The sequence below is a fragment of the Festucalex cinctus genome, chromosome 6 (genome assembly GCF_051991245.1).
Source record: "Festucalex cinctus isolate MCC-2025b chromosome 6, RoL_Fcin_1.0, whole genome shotgun sequence".
NCBI classification, from domain to species: domain Eukaryota; kingdom Metazoa; phylum Chordata; class Actinopteri; order Syngnathiformes; family Syngnathidae; genus Festucalex; species Festucalex cinctus.
Genome location: NC_135416.1, coordinates 15,055,605 through 15,077,382, shown reverse-complemented (window position 1 = coordinate 15,077,382; position 21,778 = coordinate 15,055,605). Strand labels below are relative to the sequence as shown.

The 21,778-nt window shown below is 39.3% G+C and overlaps 1 protein-coding gene across 5 annotated transcripts in view; it reads right to left on the bottom strand.

Annotated features, from left to right (window-relative positions):
* Positions 1-21,778, bottom strand: part of sgcz (sarcoglycan zeta) — a 273,737-nt gene that overhangs the window by 104,203 nt on the left and 147,756 nt on the right. For all 5 annotated transcript variants that reach the window (XM_077525222.1, XM_077525226.1, XM_077525223.1 and 2 more), the window contains exon 2: positions 10,044-10,253. In XM_077525222.1, coding sequence (XP_077381348.1) covers positions 10,044-10,253 — 210 coding nt within the window. The remainder of the gene's footprint in view (positions 1-10,043; positions 10,254-21,778) is intronic.

Genomic DNA, 21,778 nt, shown 5'->3' with positions numbered 1-21,778 from the left:
TGGGACAATAATTTTAATGAAATGATGTGGATAAACGATTTCTCACCAGGGTACATCCTACAGAGTCATCAAGTATCGTTTAAAACCTAGGGTGAACACTTAACCGACAAAACAGCCAGCGAGATGTTGTGCCACTAATTTGACGTATCACTTGGGTCAGTCGCTTTGAGAGCTCTGCCACCTCGCCTCGGCATCACATCGCATGAAACCAACACGCAGGAAATAACACACAAACAAAACCGTCAGCATAAAAGTAAGCACAATCAACCTGATCCCATAAGACGCGCCGAGACAAACACTTAAAGTAGCACACTTGCCCCTGTTAGTATACGCACGCACACACTCACTCTGGGGCCCTGAAAGATGAGTGTGTTCATTATTTATCATTGTTAATATCTATGATCGAGTGCCAGCAGAGATAACAAGAATAAAACTGCTGACTGATGGCTATTTCACATCCCTACACATACATTAAAGACACACTCAATGTAAAATCCTCATCTTAACACACACACACACACAAACATACTGTAGATCTTATCGAGATGTATACACTGCAGGGAAGCGTTAGGCTCGCCGTGTGTGTTTTTCGTGTCATTTTGTGACATATTGCTACTGAAGATAATAAGACTATAGTGCTGACTAAATCAAATTTAGCTGTCACAGGCGGTTGGGCTTATGCATAAAAGCACAAATCAGTTTTTTATGTTCTTTTCCAACATCAAACTGAAAATGTTGCTGACACTATAAAAATATCTTTGCTTTTACAGAGGTGGTAATCTCAAGCTTTGTTTTTTTTTTTTTTATTTTTATGTGGACTCAAAGACATTTATAACTTCTTTGTTTTGAAACTCATTCCAAGAATGTAAATATAAAGATAAAATAATGTCCTGTTCCCTTTTAAATTGACATATATGGTCTAAGAAAGTACAGTACTAGAGACTTAACTTTAACGTGAGAAGTGGGCATGTCAATTAATTTTGTACATACGTGATCTACGTGCACAAAACCTGTTCTACGTACACACAACGTGATCTACGTACACACAACGTGATCTACGTACACACAACGTGATCTACGTACACAAAACGTGATCTACGTACACAAAACGTGATCTACGTACACAAAGAAGCATATCTTCAATTACAACAACAAAATATTTTGCATACGTAAAAAGCAATTCTACAATTACGGATACAACTCACGTGACGTTTGGCAGTGATATTCCGCCGAGCAGTTTTACGTGCCGAAAACCATGATCCACACGTGCAAAGCCAGTAAACTTTACAGCAGGGGGCGCTATTGAATCAGCGCCGTATTGAGAGAGTGTTTGGCCAACTCGTTGTGATTGGTCAAGTTCTGGCCACATGACATATGGATGCCTTGTCGTTACCATGGTGCTGGTGCAATTGGCGTTTCTATTGTTGTTGTCACTTACATATTCCAATAGGCTCTTTGCACAACTCCACTACTTCCTGAACTCAACACCAGTCCTTCATTTCCTGTCTTTCATGAGTGGACAAGCTGATTAATCCAGGTGTGCCTGATCTCAGTAACTACAACAACATTGGCCAGACACACCTGGATGAATCAGTTTTTCCACTCATGAAAGACAGGAAACAGAAACGTGGTATTCAGTTCATCCCGGGTTACGTTGTGTCCTAAACCAAAATGGAGAGATTCCTCTCTCCCTCTCCCCCTCTCTCTCCCCCTCTCTGTGTGTCTGTCTGTCTGTCTGTCTGTGTGTGTGAACAGCCAGAGAGCGACAGTGCACCGTGCCATGCACTGCTGTCATGATCGCGGGATCGAGGTTGCGCAAGGTTAATACATGCTTTCCACAAACGTTATTTGCGTTACGCATAAACAAATTAGACGCTGCATATCAATGAGTCTCATTTACATTGGGGTGGTCATATTTTGCGTCAAATGTATGCAAATTGCATAATTTACGTACTTGCAAATAACACCGGCGCACCGTGGCACAATCCGGTTGACCCCTCACTTAGTGACGGATTTCCCACTTTGTGTTTAGTGAATTAGGCGCTCCCGAATTGCTCCATTTTTACCGGTTAGCGCGGTACAAAGGCAACGCAAACCTTTAGTGAAGATGCCCCTATGTTGTGAACCCACATTGTCTCAGCAAATGTCATTTTTATTTCATTGACTGCGTGTATGCGTGCACCCAGCAGCATATGAAGCGACAATCCAAGCAATTAAAATGTGTCAGCACTCTCTAAGTCTAATTGGTATGTGACATTAACCTCTTTTTGAGTGCGTGTGCGTGTTTTTGTGCGAGTATTGGTGCGTATGTGTTTGTGTGTATGAGTGTCAAAGGAAGACAGTACATTTCACGCCGGACTCTCCCATTACCTGAGGTCAGCACTGTTACCGACAAAATGAGAAAAATGTGTGCGAGTGTGTGTGTATGCAATAAACTCTAGTGTGCAGGTGTGAACAGCCATAATGATGCTGAGAAGGAGAGAAGCTGAGGAAAGCAGGTTTCAGTGCTGATACTGCCTTCAACAGCACACACACACACGCAACCACGCGCTCAGTCCTGTAGAGTGCAACCTAGAAAGGTGAATGCCCCAAAACTTAACATTTTTTGAAAAATATCTAAACACTGTTTATTTATTTTTTTTAAGATGTTTGGATGTTTGGGGGTGAACATTTTTTTTCCAATGTATTTATAATGTGTGTCACTATACATGGATTTTTGCTATTCGTGGGCCAACCCGGTTCCTATTCCCAGCAAATAGCTCAGACAGTTTAAAAGAATTCGGTCTAGGCTCAAAATCAGTACAGTGTTCCCTCATTTATCGCAGGTGCTACGTTCCAAAAATTATTATTGTTTTTTTCTTTTAAATTCCCATTAATTTTATATATTATTTTTTTCATGTATATGTTTTTTTCATTTTGTTATGATTTTTACTTTATTATAAATGCTTTTTCATTCATCATATATGAGCTTTTTTTTATTTACATTATTTTTTCTATTAAAAGTATGTTTATTTTAATTTACTTATTATACAGCATAGTATATATTTTCTTCATTTATTTTTTTCATTTTGCTATGATTTTTAGGTTATTATGAATGCTTCAACATTCAGCTTTTTTTTTGCACTTACAGTATTTTTTCCATTTTTTTTTTAATTTATTTTTATTTATTTTTTTTATTTACTTACAGCACAGTATATACTTTCTATCTCCGGAATGCAATGTCATGGAGCGACGGGACAGACACCGTTGGAAAGGTGTCGTTGAGACGAATCCGCAGATGCCCGTATGTCCCCGGTCGGACCATCGGGTTTGAGAGATGCGGCCGCGCAAAGACCAAAAATAAATAAATAAACAAACCAAAACCAAGCTAAAAAAATAAATGAAACAAGCGAAAGATGAACCCGCAATAAACGAGGGAATAATGTATTTCACTTCCTGAATCCATCGTTTTGATAAATATCTGACTGTATCCAGCTATATTGATGATATAATAATAAAAATGACATTATGTTGACTGTGTATGCACTATGCAGGCCCTGTTGCCTCTATATGAAGAAGCCACTTCCATATGGATGACTTTGTTGGTCCAACAGTGCGGGGAGCACATAGTACCAGTATTGCCTGGAGAGCTTGAGTGGCAGACTAGCAGCTTAGGAGTCCTTATGGTGTATCTGGGTATAGAGGGCTCTAAGAAGGCAAAAATAAAAAATAAATGAGAGGGAGGCAAAGGAAATAGAGTGTACAAGGTTGTCTAAATAAAATGGTTGCTGCCCAGCTATCACACTGTATAGAGGACGATTTCTGGTTGCCAATAACTTGGTCGTTGGCACAAAGCGGCTGTGCTAACACCTCCAAGATATGTGATACAAGACATGCAGAGCCATCTTGGAATTTTAGGGTACACTGGCTTTGTACAGCCTCTCTCTAACGGCCTGTGGAAGGTGGACAGGGCTGGTGGACCTTACATGCCAAAATTGCTTCCCTCCGGCTTACGACAGCTCATGGATTGTTTTACAACTGTGGCCCATGGTTGCTGGACACAGCATGCTTGCTCATGCGAAGGTCTGGCATTTGGGGTTATGACAAACACCTGTTCCTACTACAACCAGATAAATTGGATCTAAATCAACTAACACCTTTCTACTGCACCATATTTCAGCAACCCCGCCGTAGCATGTGGCTGTTAGCAGAACCACTTTATCAAAATAACTTGGTCACGAACCAAATATTTCAGTCTGCTAGCCTGTGCACTAGTTTCATAAAGTCTGGAAAGTGGATGGCAATAACACCAAAGATACTGAGAAAGAGCTTACAGCAGATTCATTGAGAGAGAGTCAACAAACAAGTCAGTCCTACCCAGAATTTTGTACTACACTGAAGGCACACAACTCTGAATTCAGACTTGCTGGCGTACTGTAAAAACCCATAAAAATATTAACGTACAAATCTGATACATATGGTGTGGGACGAGAAAGATTACACATGACATGGGTTCACTTAAACATGTTTTATGCCCACAAATTTAAAGTTGAAGTCAACCTTAAACAACAATAATTTATGTGACCCCACTAGTCTAAACATAACATGGTAATTAATACTATAATTGTGGAATATGACATATGAAGCAACATACAGCTGTTTGTATCCATCTCAGTGGGCAGCCATTTTGCCACTTGCTTGTCATCTGAAGATGACATCAATGTTGCTGAGGGCTCAGGCAATGACCAATCACAGCTCACCTGTTTTATGAAGCTGCACTGTGATTGGTTGTTACCTGAGACCTGAGCAACATTGGTGGCAAAATGGTCTAAGCGCACAAGCAAGATTGATAATTGTGATTCACTCAAGCGAGTTCTTCACATTATCAATCTGGGACTTCACTCGGCAGATCCGTTCGGGAAAGGAGGGACTTGCTGCACAATACTTCAAGCTGATTGGACGATACTGCATCTTTGCACATTTGTTTTGACTAGTGTTGTTCCGATAACGTTTTTTTGTTTTTTTTTTATCCCCCGATACCGATTCTGATACCCAGCTTTGCCGTATCAGCTGATGCCGATACCATACCGATACCAAAGTTTTTTTTGTTTTGTTTTTGTTTTGTTTTCCTCAACATGAAAAAGCTGTCTTGCCTTTGGTTCGCCATTGGTTCAGAGCATTCAATGGCCAATAGGATATTTTATATCAGCATGCAGTGAACATATCAGTGAATGTTGTGCACGAGCAAGACGCAAGATGCTGCATCCAAAGTTCTATATTGGCGTTGGAATTAATGGTATCGGCATGTTACTTGTTAGTAGTCACCGATACCGATACCACTGTTTTAATGCAGTATCGGGCCCTCTGCCAATACCAGTATCGGAATAACACTAGTTTTGACCAATCAAGGCAATGGATGAAAAATGTCGTCTTCCATTTCGTCTGGGTGGGGAGGAGAAAGCACAAACTATCTTTATCATTTTAAAATGCACAACGCACCTCTCACTGTTCAAATTCAACAAGGAAATGGTGAGTAATTCTGCAAGAACAGAATTAATTAAGTCGCCTATTCGGTTTCTTTGTTTCCCCGAGCCATCAGCGCTTATTGGTTTCGTCCCGCCCTAAAAAAGGTTGGCTGCAAATGTATCACCGGAAGCAGTACAAGATGTATTCTCCGGAGTTTGTGAACTCACAAACACCGTGAAAATTCAGCTTGCTGGAAAGTGACAAAATGTCCACCCCCTGAGATGGATAAAAACTGCTGGATTTTGCTGCTTAACTTTTATTTCACTAATGCGATATTAAACAGAATAATATATTTAGACTAGTGGGGCTGCATAGAACATATTTTCAAAATAAATAAATAGCTAAATAAATTGGGGGTTGACTTGGCCTTCAACAATCACATGCACGTCCAAATTCTTGAAAGTGGAAAAAGATTAAGAAAAAATAACAATCCATTCATCTGAATTATATGGCCATGTCCACCACAGTCCACAAGTTTTTTTACGTGTTCTTGTGAGTAAACCAATAGTGGGACCGCTGACACCCACGCAGCCACTTGTCACACGTCACACTCTGCCTTCCCGGGCTTGCAGATGGGCCACTCATTTCCACTCCATCAGGGAGCAAAACAGATCTGCTCGTTGCGAGCCCGAAGGCAGAGGATGGAAAAGCTGATCATGCGAAATGGGACACTATTTATTTTTTTTTTTTTTTAACAAACACATGCAAATAAACACACAAACGTACTCGCACACGTTTGCCCTTTTCTCTCTTTCTCAGAGCGCTCATCTTACGTTTGCTGAAGGACTTAAGCTACTCTTGGCAAGTGTGAAAATGTACACAAATCTGGTGAGCATGAATGACTACGGCAGCCGTGACAGCAAAGTGCAGCCCGGTCACTAATTGAGATCGTGTACCTATCGCCCTTTTCAGCTGAAGGAAATTACTAATTCAAATGGTCCGGCTAAAAATCAGTGAGACGATGTTCCGCGTATGATTTGGAAAGCTTCAGCCTTTCTAACCCTCTTGCGGTAATCTGCCTTCATATAACATTTATATTTACAGTTCACAAAATGGAGAAAATGTAAGTATGTCTCCTGACACTGTAAGCATGTGACATATTAATTTGTCAGGAACTTGATTACCATTGCATCCTCATGCAGTAATGTCATTTACAGTGCAAATGCAATTCACAGTTATCAAATCCCAATTATAGCCCTTCATTCTGTCATACAGGAACATATTTTTCATTTTTCCTTTATATGTAGTAATTTAATGTTGGTCGTTGCTATTGATTTTGAGTATGCTCTAAAACCTTGCACGGTTTTACATACAATCACACTTACAAAAGGATCCTTCACAGACAAAAAGTTTCGACTCTTAGTGATGAGCGATGGATTAAAACTCCAAAGTTGTAGCACAACCTTGAGGAGGGAAGCAGAATAAATGGAGTGTCAGCTGAAAATTAATATTTGTGCAGCAAATGCTCACGTATTTGAAAGAGGAAGGCACACGTGATCGAATGCATGAATAGACAGGCTTGCACTGACACACATTAGCATGAGCGGCTAGGTGCTGAATAAATGTTGGCACAATGTGCAAACGTGACTATCCTTGCTGACTCACTCTGCCTTTCAAATACAGGTTGCGCCCCACGCCAGTGCCTTTCACTGTAATTTATTGCCAAAACTGTCTATTCAAAAGCAAATTGCTTCTTGCTCCGCCTTTTCAGCCAGAAATAAATATGGCAAAATCAAACAAAGAAAAGAATTTCGACAATTTACTACTGCCGGTTACAAATAAGTTATTTTGGGAAAATCCCGTTGTATGCTCTAAAGATAAAAGTCTCTTTACTTAATACACATTTATATTTTAATTCTCAACTTCACTTTTTGTGCATGCAGTTTCAATTTTGAATAAATGGAAAACTGCACAGCTCTACTTGCACAGTATCACAATGTGTATTGTATCACATTTGCAGCAGCAGATTCAAAGGGTCTGAACTTCCAAAGATTTGTGCGGTTCTGTGAGTCCAACTGAAAGTTGTTCTGACATTCCTCCAACACCCACCCGCCAACTCATCATCCATTTACATTTACTCTGGCAAGCAGTAAAATCGATCAATGGGTCTCTATGGATCAAGAAAGCAGATGCTTGAAGGGAGATGCTGAGCATGCATGCCATACTGTACAGACTTAATTAATTGTAAGGCATTTCATGTACTCCATTTCCACAAAAAAAAGTGCTTATTTATTTCACTTTTTCATTTTGAATAGTCAAAAGAGTATTAAATCAATTGATTCATCCATGGGACAAAACATACATACACATAGTCATATATTGATCGGTCACCTGTGAATGAATGAACACTCCACAAGCCACAGTCAACCCAAATGTTCATTCCAAGAATTTTTAAGGGTGTAATGAGTGGCTGTGTGATGCATGCAAGCGGTGAGAACGGTCGATGGACCAATTGGACAGACGGTCCGCTAGTCCACCTGTCCACGAGCCAGCAAGTAAGCTAGCAGCTACTTAGCGGACCCGCTAACTGTTAAATTCCTTCCTATTTACTTTCACATTCATGTTTGCATTGTTGTCCACATCTAATTGCTAACAAGTGTGTTTTCGTCATACCAGGGCTAGAACTACTTCCTGTTTACGTGTCTAACAATCATGGGAAATTTAGTCTTAATAGGCTAATGCCACATTCATCGGTCAGAACCAACGCAAGTGGAGCTTTTTTGGTGGTATATTTCCAATGTTACTATGTGTAAGGTAAACGACACAGCCAACTTTCAATTGCTGCCGGAACCGAGCAAGAAAGGTTGGATTATAGTGAGTGAATTTGCTGTTGAACTATCAACCAAGATAGCATTTAGCATTAGCTAAAGTAATAACACTATCAATTAAATCTGTTCTATGTAAATAGTCCTTAGTGAGAGTTTACTGTATATTTGATATTTAGCAAAATTGTAGTACCCTGGTTTTAATTTTGAAAATCTGGTCAACTATTTCTCAGCAATTCACTCCCACATATTTCTCTTTGTCTTTGCAAGTTTTAAACACTTACCTTCAATCATATTTTAGAAACAAATCATGAAAATTACTTTGTAGGATCTCTAAAGTGTAAGCTTTGTCTACATTGTCATATTTCTGCTAACGATGATGAAAACAGTTCATTGCACGGCTAGCATTTTAATGTATTCATACCATACTTTACTTATTCCACGTTGACTTGTTTTTATTGATATTTCTCTCGCTTTTCTTGCCTCTTGCCTTTATGACTTTATGACTCCAGTCTTGTGGTTTTCCATATTGTTTTTCACAGTTAGCCTATGAAATATCCTCTGCTCTCTTGTGCCAGCTGCCTTCCCGCAGGCATACATATTTCTTAACTGCAGCCCTCCTTCCTTGTATTTTTTTTTTTATTACTGCTCCTCTTATATTCTCTTATATATATTGAAACATAAGCCAGGTGAAACGCGGCACCATTTGCATACCAACCATCAGAGTTTAGGCTCCGGTGCCTTGAGGTGATATAATGCGATTATTGGCTGCTTGGAAGCTGTAACCCCTGGATGATACGCTTATAGAATCTATCTTGAGAGGAGATGAACCCATACTGATTGGCGATTTTATGTGTTATTGAAATGTTGCTCTATTTACAGTAGGATCAAAATCCCTTTGACAGAACACTATCTTGTAATATGATCACATACCGTATTTTCCGCACTATAAGACGCACCTAAAAGCCTTCAATTTTTTGAAAAGCTGACCATGCACCTTATAATCCAGTGCGCCTTATATATGGATCAATACTGAGCCGCAACAGGTCTCGCTGTCAAGACGCTATCGGTGACCCTGCACGATCGGTGACGCGTATGCGCAGAAGATACCGCCATCTTGGATCGCTAGCTAATACTAATACTTTACCTCAGAGAAAATAAAACAGCTTTTTATTCATTTTGGGAGTGAATGGAGTTGTCAGAAATCTGGTTTGTAATCTATTATTAAAGTTTGACTGACCTATCTGACTGTTTTGTTGACATTCCCTTTAGCGCAGCACCATCTAATGGATGCATAACGTAACCCCAGCCTCTACTTTAGCGCCTTATATATGGAAAAAGTTTGAAAATATGTCATTCATTGAAGGTGCGCCTTATAATGCGGTGCACCTTATAGTGCGGAAAATACGGTACTTTAGTGGTTAGATCCAGAATAGTTTTTATTCTTTTTCTACGGATCTCCTTGTGGTCCATGCCATAATTGTGATCTAGAACTTAACAATTGAGCAATAGAACTGAAATTAATCAATATCACTGACAAACAGCACAACAGTACAAACACAGAAGCCACATAACAAACCAACTTCCAGTCTTTTAGTACATATTTTTTTCCCCAAACATTTTGGACTAGTTTACAAATAGTCCAACCTTTCTTTTACCTGACAGCAAAGCTTTTAAACCACCCCTAAGAGCGTTCTTCACATAAACTCCCTCATGAGCACTGAACCATATAACATTTTGTCATTTTAATGACACAGACAACTCGCCTCTTACCGGAGTGAAATTCATGACTTTGAGGATCCAGATGGTCAGCGCCAGGTTGACAATCATGGTGATGACAAGAAGGAGAATGAAGAAGTACAAGCATCTTTTCCTCCAGCCGTAGATTCCCACCGCGGGGTACACCTGGGCTCCGCACATCGACGATCCCCGCTGGTGCAGGGAGCTCGGCTGCGCTGCCAGGATGTACTGCTCCTGAGTCATCTGGAAAAGACAAACACGCCATGTTTATTGAGCAGTGTTAGACACACTGTATTCAACAGAAACAGATATCTTTTTAAATTTATTTTTGCAGTGAGATGAGCAATTGTATAGAACTGATGAATGGAATGTATTACACCAGATCTGGCAGCTAGTTCTCGAGTTCTCAAGACTGGTCTCGATATCACTTTTTAAGGGTCCCTGTCTCGTCTCGGAATCAAAGGCATGTTTACTTGGTTTTGTCTCAGTCTCGGTCCCGATACTCCCTAGTCTCAATAATGTCTTGGTCTCGGTTGGTGTGGTCTTGACGATACTACAGGCAGCTGCACAACTCCTGGGTCCTGACCACAAACAAAAATCATTCCGAAATCCTTGGAACACAGGAGAAAAATAACCGTGGATAATTACTCACATGCTGCTTCACCAAGTCTAAAGACAAATACATTAGCTTAAATTCTCATTTCACATTTTTATTGCACAGTGATAATCGTCATCCTAGTTAATTTTGTCAATTAGCGAAATGGATATTAAAAGCCATTCTGGCAACACATTTAGATAATGAAGATTGATTTTAGATGAAGGCGTATCATTGGACAATTATTTTGACAATTGGCATTTTACTAGGTATCTTGTTTATAGGTTAGACTGAGAGTAAGAAAAGACAAATGAAAATTCAATACCAGCAGGAGAAACAGAGACAGGAAGGATGAACATGATGGATAGAGGGCGAGCGGTATTACTGTATTTCCACTAACAGTAGCATTGTCCGGATGTGTAAACAAATGCCGATGGTGGATGAGCTTAGTCAGGGGAGGCCTATCTGAAATGGGGTTTTACAACAAATAAAAAAAGGATTAACTAGGCAGGTAGCTTGACCGAATATATACATGAATGTATAAAACATTGCAATGCTAATCACTGGAAAAGAAGCTGCCTCCAAACAACATAAGATTGTTCATTGTACAACGAATACTATTAAAACATGAAGACTCCACACTTTAACTCATCAGATAAACTAATGAAGTGCATCAGAACTGTTTCTTTTGTTAGCAACGTGGTCCAAATGGGATCAGCAGTTAACTATTTAATATCCTGGGGCTCATCTTTTCAAGAATCGTGTTTATTTGTCTTAAGTGGATGAACAAGTGTTGAGATAAATTATCGTGTGCAATAGGGAGATTGTTAACATGTGTCACATGTGACTTGTACCAGATGCATAGTGTACATTTAAGTCTCCTCTGCTGTCATTGGTTGTCTGCAGCTTCCCCCAACAGGACTAATGCATGTTAAGTAAATTGAAGACTATAAATTGCTTATAGGTGTGAATGTGAGTGTAATTGGTTGTCTGTTCCTATGTGTCAGCCCTGTGATTGACGGATAATCAATCCTAAATCCTACCTCTCACCCTTTGCCAGCTGGGAAAGACTCCAACAGCCAAGTATCCTACTCAAGAGAAGCGTCAGATTTGATGGATGGATGGAGTTCAAGATGAAGCGCATACTGTTACTTACACTGTCTGTCCCACGACCCTGAACAGGATAAGTGGTATAAAATGGATAGGTGGACGTATTGACATGTCTTCCTTTTTTGTAACCTGGCTACATATTCATCTCCTTTCTCTGGAGTACAGAACATGTTTATATACAGTAAAGAGAAACAAGGACACTAAGAGGAGCGGACCTAATTATTTGTTTCAAATCATTTGCCTTTATTGTTATATTCTCCAAATCCAACACCCAAAATAAGGGCTGAGTAATTAATAAAATTTAAATCGATATCACAATGTAGTAGACTGCAAGTTTCAAATCGCAATAGCTGCAATTATAAATAATATGAATAAATATTTATAAATAAAGCCACTGATTATTTGCTGTACTGAACGACTACAAGTCAAAGTGTTTAGGGAGAACAACTAATTGGAGTTGGAAAAAATAAGATGTTTATATAAAGTTATGGTTCTTTTGCCTTTATTTTAGTGTAAGATTAATTTATAAGACAAAATGTATGTACAGTACAGCAAATATGATGTTTATGGTAATGTTGATTAATTAATTAATTTATTTATTCAATTTCAAAATTTTTATTTCATTCTTTAAAAGAAAAAAAAAGGAAATTAAAGGGGACAGAAAGAATTAAAACTGCCCCTAATCAACATATAAAAAATAAATAATACCGAGTTGAAATGCATTTTTTTTTTTAAATAAACAAAAAATTTGATTTGATGATTTGAAAAATGTCTCTTAGTTTGTACTCACTTTCCCTTTTTTTTTTTTTTAAATTTAATTTGCGTGTTAATAGATAACATTTTATAATGGGCTTTATACATTATTTTGAGGCGAGTAAACTCCATCAATTCATTGAATTTTAAAGTTTTTAGTTGTATAAATATTGGATTAGTGTGATCTCTGTATCCACAACCGAAAATGACACGAATATCGTGTTTCTGCACAAGAAAGATTAAGTTAAGTTAAGTGTTCAATGATTCTTTAACTTTGTGTAACAGCAGCTACAGTCTGGGATGCCTTAGATTTGACATATTTTATATGTGCTTTCCATGTTAAACTTTATTTCATTGGTCATTGGTTTTTGATTTTTTGTTAAAAAAAAAAATATGCAGAAATAGAACTACTTGCTGCTCATTTATTTGTCTTTTTGACTTAAAAAAAACAAAAACAAAAATGTATTTAAATTAATTTTAATTCAATTAGTATTTCAGTTTAAAAAAAACATGCTTTTTTTCATTTTAAAGAAGTATTCTTGTGGGGTTTTTTTTTTCCCCTTTCTCTACACTGGTAGATGTTATTGCTCTAGCAATAACTGTACAACAAATAATACAATAAAGTGTAGCTGTCACCCGTTTCACTGTCTTTAGTGACATACAGGCCTTTAAAACCGAGAGTAAGATGTTGGCAACATTGTGCTCTTAACATTATGTTGTTGTTGTTCTTTAAAGAGCACACTGGTGTTGAAGGCTCTCAATTCTGTGGTAGACTTGTTTGCTCTTTCATTCAACTGCTTCCTCTCCATAGTCGCTCAAAAACTGAATAATAAAACTTTCATACTCTGATAAAGGTGATGAAATGCCCTCTCGTAATACTGAACACAAAAGTGTGTGGGGAGATTTTTAATGTCTTTCTTTCAACATTTTAAAATTCAAAAGTCTGATTGACATGACTTGGAAAATGGGTGTAGGGCACCACGTGGTGCATGAAGAAGTTTACTTGTGCTGTTGAACGTAGTATCAACTGTGAAACAATCATTAAATAACGTTCAAATGATCCGATTCACCACTAACTCTTCTTAGATGCTCTCACAGCAACATGGTCGTTGTAGTCCAGAATTTGCTGCATTGAACGGACACGGACACTTAAAAGAAATCAGGAGCGCAACGAGAGAAGTGACAGGCAGCAAATAGCAACAACAGCGAACATTAACACGACACAAACCACTTCTTTATTGTTCACAATTCTTCCCAGGTGGAATGAACCATTTAGCATTTTTTTGAAGGTGGGGTTAACTAGTCTAAGACACTCTTAATTTGATTAAAGAAACCTTATTATTGAACTTTATTTTAAAATTTATTTCTGATTATTTTTTTTACTTTTATTTTTAATTATTGACATGTGTAAATATTTTTTTTTTAATCATCAACATCAACAGCTTCACTCTGCACCTCCTGTACACTAAATGCCAATGTAAAGGGAGGTCTTATTCATTCGAAAATATTTTACTAATAGGAAAAAAAACAAAACAAAACAAAACCTAAAATTCACAAAACAATTGTGTTAAATTAAAATAAAAACGAGAATGCTTTTTAAAAAACGAAAACTAACTGGAACTACATTTTACGTTTACAAAACTAACTAAAACTAATTAGAATTATGGAAAAAAATGTCCTTTGTTTTAGTCTTTGGTCATTAATTTAATGCGTGAGCCTTTGGGGCCAATTTTAAATGTGATAAGTACATTTATTTTGATATTAACTGGAATAAGGATGTTTGAAAGTGTGTCACACGGAAGTGACGTTATCAAGCAGCAGCCAATAGAAAAGCACCTTCAAATGGCGTCGCTCCCATGGTGTTTTTTTTAAAATATTGTGCACAAGTAATACACATTTTAAAAAAAACTAAAACTAATACTGAAAGTAACTAAAACTAAACTAAACTAAACCTAAGCATTTATTAAATAACTAAAAGTTATACAAACTAACAGAACAACACTGAAAACTAATTAAAACTTTTTTGCTATCATCCATCCATCCATCCATTTTCTGAACCGCTTACTCCTCACAAGGGTCGCAGGGGGTGGAGCCTATCTTAGCTGGCTATGGGAAGTAGGCGGGGTACACCCTGAACAGGGCACACAGAGACGAACAACCAACCACATTCACAAGCACACCTAGGTTTTTGCTATCATCGTAACAAAATAAAAAAGGTGGCAGGGCGTGGTCCAAACGAGAAAACATCCTTAAGTCAACGTTCCACTGAGACTGTACAAGCAAGGGAGCAAGTGTGACTGTGGCGCTCAGAGCTGGATAAGAATGAGGAAGAGAAGGTGGAGGATAAAGCAGAGACAGTAGCGAGTACAGAAGTGGATGGCGAGTGTAGAAGAGAGCGAATGAGAGAGTGGAAAGATAAGACACCAGAGGACGGTTGAGTCCATTCGTTGTCGTGCAGCGGGATTCATCGGTGGCAGGAGATATGGACACTGGCGACAAGGCACTATTATCAGCCTATCTGTGTCCATCCCTGCCTCTACAACTCTCTTGACCTCGCACACTTGAGACGCTCTTTCTCTCTCGTCTTATACACCTCCTAATTTCTTCTGCGCCTCTTCATCACTGTCTCCGACACACGTGTTATAATCTCTATTTGCTGAGCCTGCACGACCGTAACAAATCAGTAGTTTTCCTCTTCCACTGAAAGACTCTCTCCATTCTTTTATGCAATGATACCAACAAGCGTCGATGGGAATCCAGAAATGCTGACGCCTGGCTCGTCTCCAGGAAAAAACAAAAGAAAAGCACTGACTTTACGTTTTGTTTTATTGGTCTCAAACAACATATGAACCTATTATCTTCCTCTCTACAGGGGCACCGTTTGTCTTTTAGAAAGGCAAGCTCAAGGTCTTATTACGTCCAGGCAATTACCCTCTTCTCAAAATAGAGTAAAACTGAACTTTTGGAAGGTGGTCGAAGATTAACGGGAAAGTCTGGATTTGTGATGGCGGCCACCTGCTGTTTACATGATCCTTATTATCTCCCCAGATGCTCCTGATTCCTCTCGGGGACTAAACATAAGCAAGTCAAGTTAAATGAACAATTTACCACATTTTAGTCATGTACAATGAAGGTTCATTTTAAGTGTATGTTTGAGTGTTTGTTTATTCCACAATTTAACAAAAATCACACAAGCCGAGAATACAATTACCGTATTTTCCGCACTATAAGGCGCACCAAAAGCCTTCAATTTTTTCAAAAGCTGACCATGCGCCTTATAATCCAGTGCGCCTTATATATGGATCAGTACCGAGCCGCAACAGGTCTCGCTATCATGACGCTATCGGTGACCCTGCACGATCGGTGACGCACATGCACAGAAGATCCCGCCATCTTGGATCGCTAGCTAATACCAATACTTTACCTCAGAGAAAATAATAAAACAGCTGTTTATTCATTTTGGGAGTAAATGGAGTTGTCAGAAAGCTGGTTTGTAATCTATTCATAAAGTTTGACTGACCTATCTGACTGTTTTGTTGACATTCCCTTTAGCGCAGCACCATCTAATGGATGCATAACGTAACCCCAGCCTCTACTGTAGCGCCTAATATATGTAAAAAGTTTGAAAATGTGTCATTCATTGAAGGTGCGCCTTATAGTGCGGAAAGTACGGTACATATCTGCGCATTCAACAAGTCTTCTTACATCGGAATATGTATTTTTGTTTAAATTGTGAAAAAATATGTGAGTGCATGTGTTGACAATATATGCATATTTGTCAATTTATTTCCTCTACTCAGACAAATCTAATGGAGTAAAGCATAATACCGCAGCTGTGAAGTAAATCATCTTTATAATGATCCTGCTTTTATTGAAGGAGAGAGGTGTTGATTTATTATAATTGTTCTTTTAGAGGGTGGAATTCATGTTGGGACATAATCTCACCATGGTAAAAGATTTAATAATCTCACAGCTTCAGCACCAGTCTGACCAGCGCTGATGTTTGTCTTTACGCCCCCCGGGGCTTTATTCCACTTCACTTAACACATATACAGGGTGACTTGAACCGTCATAAGAGATTAAAGGAATGTACCCATGATGCAATGTGGCAATAAACCAAAACATGTCCACTGGTGAATTGCCAACTGTACTTTCCACGTCATAATGTGTAAATGTCAAAAGCTTGTTTGTTAAAAATACTAGCTGTAAAACTTTGGTACAGTTAATTACATACGGGTTCGTTTCCGACAATTCGACTGCTGAGTCACATCATCGTTTTATTTATTGCATGCTTCAAAAACCTTTAAAAAGAGTTTGGGAAGAATGGGGTGTGAATGGTGTTTGGACTGACTGAAAAGTCCAACAGTTGGTAGTAACACATTTTTCCGACTGTCGCCCGCTGTCAAGCGAAAAAGGTTTTGCTGTCTGTGGATTAATAAAATGAAAACTCACTGCACTGCAACAACAACAACGTGTTACCACAAGACTTGAAACTGGCCCAGATTCAAAAATGAATCTGACAACTCGTACTCGGCTTAATTTGCACAGTGCATGCCCAGTTTTAGACAACAGATGTTGTAACTAATTGAATCATAAATTAATGAGACTAATAAGCATTGTAGCGGTTTGGGAGAATTTTTAAATAGGTTCAGACACATCGGAAACTATATTCTGCAATATCAATATATACCATAGAATCATATTTGCTATTTTACAAATAGGCTACAAATAATCTTAATATGAGAAGCATAGTAAATGAAGGAGGATGAAAGGATTTGAACATATGGAAAAATTGACTTTGCTTTCCATCAAAGATGAAAAATAAAATCAACAGCATTCATTCAATAAAAACTAATACACTGACAGGAGATGAAAATGCAGGCAAGATGACACTTTCTGAAGTTATCTTTCATCTTTCTTGTAAGATACATTTACTGTAAAAAAGCTTTCCAAATGCATTAGGAGAAATATCCAATCACACAGCATCCGACAGGGATTTCTTCAAAGTGGTTGTCAGATCACACCGTGTCATCCCCGCCGGCAATGTGGCTCAGGATATCATCACCAAGTTGAAAAGTTCCATTTTGACGCAAAAGGCTGCAGTCTGGCCTGAATTGGACACCGATGCATAGTCATGCTGTCTCATTATGTAACCACAGGAATATTAATGCATGTGGGGTGTGAGGTAAATGTCAAGTCAGACACTGCTTTGCTGAATTTTGCAAAAGCCTGGGAGAAAAGAAAAAAAAAAACAGGTGCACAGTCTAGTACTGTATGTAAATTTAGTATACAGTCCGACAGTGTGAGAAAGGTGGATATGATGGATGAAGAAGAACAAGGTGTGCATGAACACATACACAGAGACGCACTCAAATCACACAACTTAAAGGAGCTGTCTGCCGGTTTCACTCAGGAAAATGCACTTTTTAAATACAGGATTTAAACAAACTACTTTTCAAATTTATAGATATGGGCTTTTCATAACGTGTGGGAGTGATTTTGACCTAAACCCCCACACCCCCAGCCTGTGTTTGGCCATTTTGTGTTTGTTTTGTAAACAGCGGGACGTTTCTGTGGAAAGACAGTTTTTACACCCCTCCAGCCAATCACAGAGCGGGGGGGTGGCGTGTCGCAAACGGGACTGGGCGAACGTGTCAGCTGCGTGACGTCACTCCTGCGGCAATTTGAAAGCACGCACAGATTTTTTTTGTTTTTTCCACTCACTCACTCACTCACAGAAGCTTACATGTGTGAGTGAGTGAGTGAAAGAAAAAAAAAAGTCAGTGCGTGCTTCAAATTGCCGCGGGAGTGACGTCATGCAGCTGACACGTTCGCCCGGCCCGTTTGCGACACGCCCCCCCGCTCTGCGATTGGCTGGAGGGGTGTAAACACTGTCTTTCCACAGAAACGTCCCGCTGTTTACAAAACAAACACAAAATGGCAAAATACAGGCTGGGGGTGTAGGTTAAAATCACTCCCACACGTTATGAAAAGCCCATATCTATAAATTGAAAAGTAGTTAGTTTGTTTAAATCCTGTATTTAAAAAGTGCATTTTCCTGAGTGAAACCGGCAGACAGCCCCTTTAAGCTTCCTCGCTGAAATGTGTTTGATATTGTAATTAGTATGCATGCAGTCCGTCCTTCCTGGTATATGTGAAGTGCTTGGGGCAATCAAACGTGTCTGACAATCAGTCCACTCTCCTCTCATCTTATATCCAATCAATAGTTGGCCTTCAAATGTCTGACATTCTGTTTATCTTCTATCAGCCTCTCCAGTGTGAGCTTGTGATGACAGCATGTACTTAAATATAGTCGTACAGATGGTTTAAAAAAAAAAAAAAAAAAAAAAAAAGTCCCTTTTTGAAAGTTACCCCGGGTTTTCACCGGATGCGGTTGCGGTGCGGTTGCGGTGCGGTTGCGGTGCGGTTGCGGTGCGGTCCGGCGACGCAAGCAATTAGATTCCATTCATTCGAATGGTGCAGTTTACACCGCTTGCGGGTGCGTTGCGTGTCGACTGCGTCTCAGCTGCGGCGTGCCGCAAGCCTTCCGCAAGGATAGACCTATTTTCTATTTTTTCTTCTCCGGCAAATGGCAAGCTAGCACAAAACACATCGAGCGGGACAGGAAGACCGACGCAGTTTCAAAATAAATTTCCGGTTACCTTTCAGAATAAAACACTCGCCAGCTCCTATTTCGCAAGCTTTTCAGCAAAACGTGACGTGGGCGTCGCCGGGCCATGTGCTTATTTACGGTTTAGACACCAGCGAACATGGACGAGGAGAGGTTTATATTGGAGGTGGAAAACCACAAAATAATACATGACACGGCACATCCTTTTTATAAGGACAACCAAAAAAAGGATGCTGCATGGAATCTCATAACAGAAGAAGAAGAAAAGGTTAAATCAAAAGAAGTCCACCTCTCTTTCTGCTTCTCTGTTGAGCACAGACTTTCTGTATGTTTGTCGTTGTGAAATGCCACATGATCGCGCGCGCGCGCGGTCCCGCGAGACACGTTGGGAAGTGGGCGGCGACGGAGCTGCCGGACCGCAGCTGTGCGGAGCCGGTGTGGATTGACAAAAAAATTGACCCGTCCGGAGCACGCAGTCAAGACGCACCGCACCGCAACCGCATCCGGTGAAAACCCGGAGTAATAGAATGTGATTTGGGAGGATACTTTGACAGGGTAAACTTGTTCGTAACTTGGGATTTGACATACGGAGTGTCAACGAGTACTCAGGTGTTTAGCCAATGGATAAAGCTGTCAGTCCCAAACACACAGATATCTACATAGCACAAACAAACATGCACACAAACAAATAACACAACTGTCTAAAAATACGGACAATTACAATACTGTCTCTCCGGGCGCCATCAAACACGGAAAAACACAAACAGTGTGTGGAAATCAGAACACATGCAAACAAGCCTCCTGTGCGGTGAGGCGTTAACTATTTCAGCAGATTTACGAGATTGCTCTGCAGGCACGTTGTGAAGAGAACTTAAAAGTGCAATATTATAGCAGCCCAAAGCAAAACAGCTGTTCCCGTTTTAGCAAACAATGCCAGATATAAAATAGAAGTGAAATAGCTAGGTACAGGAGGACTAAATCCCACAAAGAATGTTTTTCAAATTATGTTGATAAATCCATCCATCTATTTTCAATAATATGTGTCCTCATTATGGTTGCCTATTCCAGTTGACATTGAGAATACATTGGGATGAGACCGGGTAAACATTTAAACTCATACATACAGTATGGACTGGTGGAGTTTTATCCGCATGCTGCTACTATATAAAATATGTACCGGTATTTATACATATATATTAGAGCCTGGACCCGTAACCCAAATCATTGTTCATTTACCATTTAACCACTGAATCCTGAATCAATTCAAATGGGTTACTAATTGCACTATTGCTGAAAAACACGTCATAGTCTAAAAAAAAAAAAATGAAAAATCCAATTTGATCATCTCAACTCAACTAAGCTCAACTCAATTTTATTTATAAAGCGCTTTAAGAACAGGCATTGATGTATACAAAGTGCTGTACATAAACATAAATATCGGTTGTGCAATAGAGAATAAGGTAACAAAATAAAAACAAAGCAAACATTTTGAAGTGCGTTTACAAAGTTTTTGTTTTTTTTTCCCAAGTAAAAACATTTTACATCAATAAATTAATAAGCGGTAGGCGAGTGAATAAATAAATAAATAAATGCATAAATAAGTAGACTAAACATCAAACTCATACACACCACAAAACACCAAGAACAAGTCCCATGGTGCGCCAAAAGCCAAAGAATACAGATGTGTTTTAAGATGTGTTTTAAAAGAGGATAAAGAGCGGGATTGCCTAATATTTAGTGGAAGGTCATTCCAAAGGGAGGTACCGGCAACAGCAAAGGCTCGATCTCCTCTAAGCCTCCACTTAGCCCTCGGTACCTCCAATTGAGTCTGGTCTGCTGACCTGAGGCACCGGGCAGGTGTGTAGGGGTGTAGGAGCTCAGCCAGATAAGGTGGGGCAAGACCATTGAGAGAATTGAAAACAAATAGAAGAATCTTAAATTTCGCGGGCAGCCAGTGAAGAGAGGCCAGGAAAGGGGTTATGTGTTCCCTCTTACGGGCACCAGTAAGGAGACGAGCAGCAGCATTTTGGACAAGCTGGAGACAGGGAGGACTGGCTGATTCCAAAAGAAAGTGCATTGAGATGTAACAAAGGCATGGATTACCATTTCGAAGTGCTGCTGAGATAGGAGATTTTTTACCTTTGACAGCTGCCTAAGATGAAAAAAAAAAGCTGGATTTGATAACAGTGGCAATTTGCCGGTCCATTTTAAAGTCACTGTCCATCTTGATACTCAGGTTTGATTGATTAATGGTAAATGGAGTGCACTTATACAGGAAAGCGCTTTTTCTTCACCATATGTTGTCCAAAGTGCTTTACCAAACCTAATATTCACTTTTCATACACCGGTATTCACTAAGCTCACCGAGAAGGGTTCGTCATCAACATGGCCATGCTCGTGGTACAGTGCAGGACTTAATGTTACTCCCTTAACATGACAGTTTTCTAACAATGACACAGCTTAATGTTGTGACAACTTGACTCGGCCAAACCACACTCATCTACCCAGATGGCTTAATTCTTGGACCCTTTCATTCCAATCTGGCCAAAAAAAAAAATCTTCATTTAACCAAGGCCATTTTAGAAAGTCTGAGCCCATGTTCGCTGGCAGTCAAGCAAGACAAACGCTATAACACATAACTGCCAAGCCATTTCAACCAATCAGAAGCCTCAATAAAGC